This window comes from Strigops habroptila, chromosome 1 (genome assembly GCF_004027225.2).
Source record: "Strigops habroptila isolate Jane chromosome 1, bStrHab1.2.pri, whole genome shotgun sequence".
NCBI lineage: Eukaryota > Metazoa > Chordata > Aves > Psittaciformes > Psittacidae > Strigops > Strigops habroptila.
The window spans coordinates 148,871,303-148,882,224 of NC_044277.2; the positions used below are offsets into that span (position 1 = coordinate 148,871,303).

The following is a 10,922-nucleotide window of genomic DNA, read 5'->3' on the forward strand; positions in this document are numbered from 1 at the left end:
TGCAGAGCCCAGCAGTAGGCTGGAAATAGGGAACCATGCTTATCCCCATGTACACTGCTTAGATCAACAGTTTGCCAAAGGTGAAATTAGCCCGAAGGACACACACAGAAAATAAGAGGAAGGTACTAAGAAACTTGGGCTGTGTAAAATGTAAGATCTTCATTTAAGAAAGGTGTCCAACTGTTAGTGTTTTCTTATAATTTCAAATGGGGAAACGAAGTGATTATGTTGGGAAATCACAAGACATGCCAAAGCTATGCATATTTTGGCAGCGGGGTAAACAGCACAGGGAAGTCCACCATGGCCAAATTATGCAAATGTCTAAGCATTCAGGCACTGCAGCAAGAACTGCCTCGTGGATGGAGTTCCTCCAGGAAAGCAGAGCATCAAGCAGTACATGGAAAACAATAGCTGTCAGTTCCTGCAGCAGGAAGAATAAAAGTTGGTGCCTGGCCTGTCAAACATTCCCCATACCTTTGTTTCATTGATGGAAGTTCTATGGTACACTTTGAATAGCTAAATTTAAAAATCTCAGCTCCATATTCTCTCCAGTAAGGGCAGCAAGAGTGAGTAAGGGAGAATCGCTTCCTGCTGCACTCCATCCTGATCTCAGCACAGATCCAAGAATCTTCATGCCATGTGTAATCCAAGACTGCTGTGGATGCTGGTAGTTGATGGGTGGAAAGAGGCACTGCAAGGTTCAGCCCTTGGCTAGGGAATGCCTCCACTCCCTCCTGCCTCCTCAGGACCTGAAAAGGTCAGATAGTTCATGCTTCCTATGACCACCAGAATCTGTTCCTTACCATTTAGGAGCCACAGTGTGTGGCACAGTCAGGAAAACACACAGACCACACACAGGCACAAGCCTGCTGCAGCTGGCTGCATACAACCAACCAAGATGTGATTTGTGCCGTCTCCATGAGGCTTTACGCTTGCCTGTTGTTCCCAGCCATCAGCGGGAATGATTATTTTCCACAACTACTCCCCTGAGACTCAGTGCAAAGCTACTGTTAGCACTTCTGCGCAGGCCAGTGATGCTGTGCTGTGTAGTCTAGAGAGCAGGAAGAGATGCTTTTCTGCAATGTGCACATTGCATCTAGTGGCATGAGTGTGAAAAGCCTGAGAAATGGACCATGAGCATGATTATGGCTACATAGGAGACCCCTCCGTCCTTACTTAGAAGCTGAAGTTGGCGCCAGTGCCCAGTGGCCAACATTTTGGAAGAGGCTTTCCAAGCAATACCCAGTTGAGCAGTAAGGCAGACCTCTGCATGCTCCTGGATTTTCTGTTGAATACACCCATGTCTGCGTTCTGGTGATCTTCAAAATGTAAATGGCTTAGGAAAGCTTGACAGAGCTCCCATGGAGTGTCATGAAATTGGGATTATCCCCATTTTGTCGACAGAAAAGAGAGGCACAGAGAGACAGGAACAATTTTCTCCAGTTACTGGCAACATACCCACTAAGGACCATGGCTTATGGTAACCACTTCATGAGATCTACTTGTGGTCATGATTAACACCGACTGCAGACATGTAAGAGAAATTCTGTGGGGACACGGCTATGGTATGCGCAGAAAGTAGCCTGCCTGGCAATACTCTCTACAGCTTTGAATTCAGCAAGGAACTTTCATCTTCTTCTTTTCTTATCTCCACAGGCTGGGAAAACTCCGTGAAACATATTTATCACCGGTCATCACTTCTTCACTTCAGCTTTATCTTTGGCTTTTCAAGCAAAGGAATCTTGCTTAAAGTCTCAGATTCTCCTTCACATTTCTCAGACCCAAATGTGGCTATAAGATCTGTCAAAGAAAGATATGGAGTCCCTTTTTATTGCTCCTTCAAGTGCTATGTTCCTGATACAGATAGCATTCTTGAAAATAGTATTAGCAAAGCCACTGTCTATGCTCTTGAGAAGACACAGTCATTGCAATCTGGGTCATTATAACATCAATAAAACGGAAAGAATTAGACTACTTTTGATCAAGACTATCTATTCTCAATCAGATTCCTAATGAATCTGATAGTCATATAACCTAAGCAACAGATACAGGGATCCCGGCATCTACCAGATCTGTAGGATGAAGAAGATACACTCTGGTGGCTTGAAAGGAAAGTACATCTCTTTGGAAAGAAAAGGGAAGAATGATCACAAATTCTCTTCCTTCGTATTTTTCAGCATGAAGTGACTGAGAGGAAAAATGTTTTCTTTGAGAAGTGACCTAAACCAATTCTTTGCACATTGGTACCGCTGGTTTTGCTGGTGAATGACCTCTGGATCTTATGTTTTTGGAGGGTTTTTTTCAAACAATTTAATTCCTTCTATTATTTGGGTTGTAGTGGTCTGTTGTTTTGCTGGGTTTTTTTCCTATTAGACAGAATGTCTTGTATACAGCAGATAAAGAAGGTACCTTATTTCTGATCCAAAGGGATCCAGTCTGTGGAGGAGAAATCTTTTTACTTCTAGGACTATACTTATCTTAAGATTGAGACATTAAAAAATTCCTGGGGACAGATTCTGCCATTGTTGTCCAGCTGAGTCATACTCTTACAAATAACCCCACTGCATAGAATGGCTTTTCTTTTAGGGTAAGACATTCTTCTGCAGATGAGAAGTAATTGAATCAGGTCATTGGAAGCTTCCTGCAAAACTCAAGACTGCTTTTCCTCCTATTCTCAAGTGAAAGGAGAAAAGAAAAGCATCATTTAGTAACAAGCCATATTTCCATCTTATCTGAAGAGCTCTGGATAAAGGCCCTCAGGGGCCTATGTCTTAAGAAATATTTGGTATGGTATCTTTGCAGTAGTTTACTTGATCAGAACACAGACCCAGCTAGATAAATGGCCACTACAGTGACAACTGTTGTTGTTCCCTAACCTGTGACACAGCGGAGAATACAACAGGCTGATAATCTGCAAATAGATTCAGATCCTTCCTCTGCCACTGACTCAGGGAGCAATTGTGAGGAATTCACTTGCTCTTTCTGCACCTCGGTTTGCCACCTGTCAAGTAGGAATCGTACCATGCAGCTTCCAATATGAATTGTTAACATGAAAGTGATTCCTGATGGAGTGGTATTTGCTATGCCATCCATTCCTGCAGTGCCATGCACACAAGTACTTTGCAGCTATTCACTCCGTTGCACAATTTGGGTATGTTTCTTGCAGTAGCTCCTACTGTACTCCTTGTATTACGTACACAGCAACAGGATGCCTCTTACTTCTACATACTGGCTAATGACTGTATCTTCTTGCTCTTCAGCCCTTTGTCCATTCCTTTTTCACAGTAACTTTGTGGTGATATACTCTGTGCTGCACAAAAATATCTGAGAAGGATTCATTTGGAGCAAGAGAAATTCACGTCTCAGCATTCTCCTGAACTCCTAAAAGATTATATTCTTTGTTCATAAATGACTTTATCCCAAGGACTATGGCAGAGGTGGCCTCATGGGCCCAAGTGATGAGGGGTGTTGGCAGCTGACAGGCTTCATTTTGATTTCCTTGATTTTAATACAAAAAATGCCTTCATGAACTCATTAAGTGACTCTGTAACATAAGAGCTTTACAGCCTGCCTCTCAGTCACTTGGAATTACAATTCCCTTTAAAAGAAATCCTACTGATATCAATGGCTTCCTGAAGAGCAAGGTATCATTGATCCTGTTGAAGAGTGACAGAATTATGTAAGTTATCTTTAATTGGACCAAATCCTGATGTTATTCTTCAAAGCACCTTAGATGCTTTGCTTAATCTGATTATGATGGAGTACAAACAGTCAAAAGATGAATGAGTAGAAACTTCCAAACCCAATATATTTAGAACAAATCTTTCCTACAGGACTGGTCTGTCAATTTTGAGCCTTAAGCTATTCAGTATAGCCCCTTCAAAACCTCTATTCTTTGTATTTAATATTAATCCCACATAATAAAATGAAACATAAATCTTTCCAAAAGCCTGTTCCATTGGAAATATCTCACATTATGTGCTCTAGAGCTACCCCATAACGGAAGAGAGAGCTGTAAGCCATACTGCTAGACAAACCAATGAGCCTGTGATGAGGCCAGGAACAGAAACAGCATTAGCATACCTTGGGAATGGATGTAAAAGCTATGTCAGGTGTGGAAGTAGCAACTGATAGTCCATTCTACACCATGACACACACTGCATTTAATGTGCCTATTCCCCTTGAGCTGGTCCCAAAATTTAGGGCATGTGTAGGATTAATCAAGCTTATACTCAAGACATGTCAGACAGAATATCTCTATATGCTTCTGTAGTGAGAACAACTCCATCAGAGCCACTATGTATGAGAAGAGTCTGTGCTCTTTCAAGAAACCAAGGGTAGCGGTCCAGTGCTTGTGTATTTGGATGATTAGAACACACGTAAGTATATCCCTTATTTTCTAAATGACAGGATTAATTTAAAGGATATAGCCTTTAAGAAAATAATAACACAGGGTTAGGTTTCTGCCTAGTGATTTTCCAAATCTTTGCTGCTTCACGTTTGACCTTAGAACAGGAAACCTCCTTTATTTCAAACAACCAACCAACTTTCACATGATCCAGGAGTGAGGCTTTAGAGAAATCCCTGCCAAGTTCTGTGTGTTGACAACTCCATAAAAGCTGTTGGTTTGGGTCTTCTGCTCCCGAGCCGTTTCTGTTTTGCTTTTCATATGTTTATCCAGCACATTCAGTATGAAATGAATTCTACACCCCTTCTCCTAATTATGTATATTGTCCTCAACCAGGGGAAACCAAAACATATGATGTTTGAAAGAAATTCAAGTATCAACTGATTAGACTCAATTTACTGCACTTATCAAATGCAATCTAAGCATTCAGTTGTAAACCCAATCTGGTTGGTACCCAGCAGTAGTTTCACAGGTATATGCTCTGCATTAAACATATATATACTTGCACACATCCATATGTCCAGGGTTTCAGTACATTGGACCAAATTCTGCCTCGAATTATACTCCACCGACTTCCACAGAATTTCCTAGGAAGATACTTAGAGCAGGCAAAACTAGATCCATCCCTGCTACACAGCCTCCTACCTTCTCATTCCTTTCATTGATTTTCCTCCTGTTTGGACCCATTCTTTAAGCCTTTGGCAGGTTAAGACTTAGGCAAACAATTTGAAACAACTTATATTTGCAGATCCTCATTCACTGTGAACACTACACAATGCAGTCACGTGAGGTAAAAGGAGGATTTTTTGCTAGTATCTCATTTAAATACTAAGTAAGTTCTAAAGATACAGGCACCTTTATCACTTGTGTGCTTCCAAAACATTCTAAAACTTTGATAGAGCACACCATCTTCTGTTCTCTTCTGAGCAACTAATGGTCATTTAAATACCACAATGGTTTTCTTTCCTCTTTGTATCTCCTGTTTGCAAACTGATCCTCATGACTCTATAAATTCAAAGCAGTTATGCCTTGAGATTCAATGAAATGTTGCTAGAACTATTATCTGCAGGACTTCCTAGCTGCATACATAAAATGTTGACTAACAGAATATACCAGGCATACAAAGCAACATAAAAAGGTATCTGTAATTAAGAGGCGTAAAAAGAGCTCCACTATCTTGTCAGGGAAAAATTGTAGGTAGAACTACCATTTCAAATCATCCACCCAGCAAAAAGAAGCGCATAAACACACACAAAAAGCAGCACATAAGTGCTCAGTATAGATCTAATTAAACTTAGAACAATGAATTATAATAGTTTATGTCTTATAACAATTGTATTTTTCTTCGTACTTAGCAAATTTAGTCTTTTTGCACATCTTTTGTTTACACGGGTGCAAATGTCTAGAATCTGACACTGTTTTCTATCCCTCTAATGATCTTTGGCTTTTGTTTTGCACCCACCAGCAAGCTACACTCCTCTGCCACCTAGTGCTTTAAGGAAGTATAGTTTACATCAGTCACCAGCTCTTGCTGTCACAGTGTGTTCAACAGAATAGATGAGGACTGCACAGAAACCTTTCATTAAAACTTCCTTGCTAAATGGGAGATTAAAGAGAAACTTGGTTTATCAGCCTCTATGGATATCGCAATAGATCACTGCCAGAGATCACTTCTATCTCTGCAGATCTCACTCTGATACAAAATTGTTCAGCAGCTCCCATCCTTTTATTTTTTAGGACATTACATCATCCTCCTGGATCTAAAACGTAAAATGAAATAACTTCTACATAAAATCCCTATAGAAGAGAACCATAATAAAATACAGCATGTACTTAATCATACGGAATTTTCAGATAAAAAAGAAAGCTTTTTCCACCACTAGCAGGTTCCCAATGGATCAAAGTGAAATTCCAGAGGCAGGTCATTTTTGGTTTTAAATGGATTCTGGAGCACAGCATTTGTAACAACCTGCTTGCTTTCTGTTAGTTTGAACTTACATTGTTTCGAAAAGTGTATGTTTCTGTATTAGCAGGATTCCAATTTCTATTTCTTTCCAAATCACACATAAACAGGGTTTATTTCAAATAACTGACTGTGCTGCCTGGTTTAGAGGAATTCTGGACATCTTTATTGCTTTAAAAAGTAATGTAGCTTCGTATTGTCAGTGTTAATAAAGCAAAGCTATGTTTAGTTTGAATTACTTTTCCTTCAAAAGAAGGAAGGAAGAGAAGGAATTCTTTGAGGATGAAGGAATTCTTCATCTCTCACTGAAGAGGTTTTTTGTTTAAATTAATTGGTCCTCTACCAATAGCATATACAAATCTTCAATATTTGTCTGTTTTCCAATTTTTCTTTTAGAGCCCATGAATACCAGATACTTTAATTACTTTTTTCTGCCCCCATTACTCAGAAACCACTACAAACCATCACCAAGCACCTCCTTTTGTCTGCATTGCACAAATGCAGCACTAACATAAGCAGGATGGCTGTGAGATGAATCATAACTTCACCATGACCTGGCAAGTACCTTAAAGCGTCTCAGTCTTGACACAGCCTGACTTCCCTCTCATGTCCTAAGAACTCTGTTTGTAAAGAATATTGGAGAATTCAGTGAACTAATGCAGTATACAGCCAGTTGTAATTATTACTCCATTAGCAGAACCCACATGTTCTCTCTCATGTTAAAATAGTTTTGATTTCATGTTTAAATAATAACTCTGTGTTTCTGAGGAATGAACTCACAACTCTCAACATTCCAGGCTAATTTAGCTTATTTCTCTACAGAATCTTTGTCAAAAATATGAACATAAAAAAACCAACTAAGACAGTAAGGTGTAATTGATCCTATAATATGTGGACAAAGAAACAAAAACCCCCCACCTCTCCCTAAAATATATATATGCCTTTTACTTGGGACAATGTATCTATCTTATTGCTTGGCTAATCTCACCTCCAATATGTCAGTCTCATCCCATGCAGCTCTGTCAAAAATAAGCCTTCACTCTGCATCCTGCTTGCCACCTTTTATTGGCTTCAGTTCTGAACAAGTGAAAAACAGATATGACTGTAATAAATCCTGTTTGGACAAATTGAAAAGAACTTCTGTTGTTTGCTTGGATACTGTCAACTACATGGCATCAATTTACACTTATCAGCTTTCATTATTCCCTTAGACTATGGAGGAAATGTGACATCTCCACTAACATCTGTTCCTAACAGTTATGTTTCAGAACATGGAACTCAGAGTGAGGAAAGCAGAAGTGAGGTGTTACAGCACACATGGGCCCACTCCTTAACCAGGCATAACTGGCTCAGCCACCTATAAATGAAGGCTATTCTGGAAAGCGTGGTGTCCCCACTTTCATATTCCTACCATCCACACTGCTGCTTTTCTGACCTTGACACGAGCCAAGCTATAGGGAGATATCCACAAAAAAACTCAAGCTGTAGAAAGCCAGGGAACAGCTCTGTTCCCCAAACCAGGACAGCATAGGAGCTTTTACACTCAAGCATCAAGCAAACACAGGGGCAACCTAGACAGGGCTGGGGCAGGCTTGCATTTTGTGGCAGCAAATGGCTATTAGACTGGCTGAGCCATAATATCAAACAGTACTGTTTGTATATTGGAAGACCGACCTAAAACTGGAAAGAGTCTTAATCTTAAATGCAACGGTGCTAGTGTGGGGGGAAAACCGAAGTGAAACTCCACAGCGAGGTGCTGTAACTCCACCCCCGACTAGTTCCAATGGACAGCAGAGGGCAGAGCTGCCCCTACTCTGTAGGAGACTCAAGACTGGAAAGGCACCGCTGTTCTTTGCGGTTTTCCAAGCACTCACTGACCACCCAAACTACTTAATGGCAACGGCTGCAGAAGAATCAGTTCTGACCCATGCTAGATATACAGATTCCCAGTCTTTCCATTTCACTCCGTTATTTCTCTCAAGAAATCAAGTGCACTTTGAGGGATAAAAAAAGGCTTTCCATGTCCCTCCAAGACAGAAAATTACTTTGCATACTGACAGCAAGAAACAGTTAACCTTCAGTCTTGTACAGAAAAAGTGCAACTACGACATGGAAACCATTATTTTGCCCAAAACCAGGAATACCAGCATGTATCTCAAACAGCAGCACTGTGGAGACATCCAGGCAGATTCTGTAAGAGCTATGGAAAGCACCAGATTACTGTATCTTTCCTTGTAAATATGCTTTCTATCTAACCAACATTGGGTTTGAATGTATTTTCCCCTTCCCCTCCAAAAGAGCAGCAGCCAAAACCAGAAAGCAGATTTCCCTGGGAAACTCCACATCCTTTATTTTACACCTGTGGATGTTTTACGTTTGTTAAAAACTGGTTATTTACAAAACCAGCACAGAACATCAGCATACAAATTACTCCATGTACCGCACACAGATGTCCAAACTCAAGGTAGATCCTGATCTCTCTTAAACTGTTGACTGTTAGGATGCATCACTGAGAAGCATTTCCCACTGCATGCTCTAGAAACACCACCTGACTGCAAAATCATACGGCACGATGTGCAATTCAAACAGGCTTCCACGAAGTTCACAGGTTTTCTGTATCAACATTAAGCGAACAAAACGAAGAAAACATTCTTGAAAATCATGATCTTTCTTGCTGTAGTAACTGGTTTTGTTAGCATTAGTTCCTGAGCATCAATTTTGAGCAAACCAGGATGGGCGCTTCCTGGCTCTTTCAATGATCCTCTTGCCTGCATCCTTTTCTGTGGGCTTTTCTCCATCATACAGGACGACAGTCTCTACAGTTGGAGCATTAAACGGCCCTCCTTCCTGTTTCTGTATTTCCTTCCGGATCAGTCGAGTTTCTGCTTTGACCTTTGCATAACAATAGCCACAAAGGATGTGTTTCTGTTTCAAGTTTCCACACTCAGGACAAACGTCTATGTTCGTCTAAAAAAAGACAGTGGAAAAGAGGAAATTGAATAACAGCAACAAGAGAAGCAGGGAACAATCACAACTGACTAAGAAAGTTAAAAGAAAAATATCAGAGAAATTAAATTGCCTTTTCAAAATTTATTCTTCTATGGGAAGTATATTTTCTCTGACGTATTGCTATGTCAAATGCTTACTACTAAAAAAGGCCTATGAAGTCGATACCTAAATCATTATGCCTCGTGATGTTTGGAAGACTAAAGACCTATCAACTCAATTAGATGCACAGGAAGTATAGACCTTTTCCACTTATACTAGCTGGTTAGCTAAAATTCACATTTTGTTGGCTTGGACCTAAACTGTCACGGTGTATTTAACCACTACTGTCACACATAATGACCTATTAAAAAGTATTTTGCAGATTACAGTGCCTTTTAAGCAAAAGAAGTCTTTTAAGGGAGTGTAGCAATAGGAAAAGGAGTAATGGGTTAAAACTTAAACAGAGGAAGTTCAGGTTAGATCTAAGGCAGAAGTTCTTCCCTGTGAGGGTGCTGAGGCACTGGCACAGGGTGCCCAGAGAAGCTGTGGCTGCCCCATCCCTGGCAGTGTTCAAGGCCAGGGTGGACACAGGGGCTTGGAGCAACCTGCTCTAGTGGAAGGTGTCCCTGCCCGTGGCAGGGGGTTGGAGCTGGATGAGCTTTAAGGTCCCTTCCAACCCAAACCAGTCTGGGATTCTATGATTCTATTCAATAAACAAATTCCAGAACACTTTTTCAGTCAGTATTGACCACTACAATGGTTCTCTAAAACAAGTGAAAAATTAACTGGCATAAATTTTACACCAGCATGCTTGTTTGCCACGAACAGAACTAACTGCAGCGAATAAAGTGGCCAGCCTTATGGAAACCTGGCGATTACCTTGACTTTTATAAGCTTATTGGGGTTTCTTCGCCTGCAGCGGTTCACTTCGATGGTGCGCCTTTTCTTCGGCGCCGCCATCCACAAGATGCTGTCCCACAGGCTCGGCGCCTCATCACTTTCATTAGTGCCGTGTACTGGCTGTGGAAGGGAAGCTGGAGCCTGGACAGCTAGTGCTGGTCCTGAAGGCAAAAGGAAAGGTGATGCCTTACAGCCAAGCCCCACTTTGATGCGCAGCCGAGAAAACACAACAGGGATGCTACTGACACCCCCAAAGTGATAACAGCGCCTCCCGCCCCGTCCCCTCAGCGCCCGCAGGCCCCCCCCCCCAGCCATTCACCGGTAAGAACGAGCCCCGATGCCGCCCTCTCCTTCAGCCGGCACTTACCCCAGGGCGGGCTGTGTCCCCCAGAGAAACCGGGCAGGAGGCCGCGGTCCAGGCGCCGCCAGCAGCGCTGAAGCAGAGCGCGAAGCCGCGGCAGCGGGGGGAACACCAGCACCAGGGCCGCCATGTCCCCACACCGCCCCGCCGAGCCTTCTGAGGTGGCCAGGGCGGGGCGGCCGAGCGCGCCTACCGCTGAGCCCTCTGGGAAAGCGAGTGCGCTGAGCCCTTCAGGGCGCCGCAGGGACGGGCTCTCGGGGACTCCAACTCCCAGCATGCACCACAGCGCGCCTCTTCGCCAA

General features: G+C 42.1%; 1 protein-coding gene across 1 annotated transcript; it reads right to left on the reverse strand.

Annotated features, from left to right (window-relative positions):
- Positions 1–8,690: 8,690 nt before the first annotated feature.
- On the reverse strand, positions 8,691–10,834 carry MRPL32 (mitochondrial ribosomal protein L32). Its single transcript, XM_030476178.1, has 3 exons — positions 10,627–10,834; positions 10,239–10,420; positions 8,691–9,338 (listed from the first exon to the last, which is right to left on the reverse strand). Exons 1-3 carry the CDS (start codon positions 10,748–10,750, stop codon positions 9,084–9,086), a joined length of 561 nt encoding a protein of 186 aa, XP_030332038.1. The 5' UTR covers positions 10,751–10,834; the 3' UTR covers positions 8,691–9,083.
- Between the last annotated feature and the right edge of the window lie 88 nt (positions 10,835–10,922).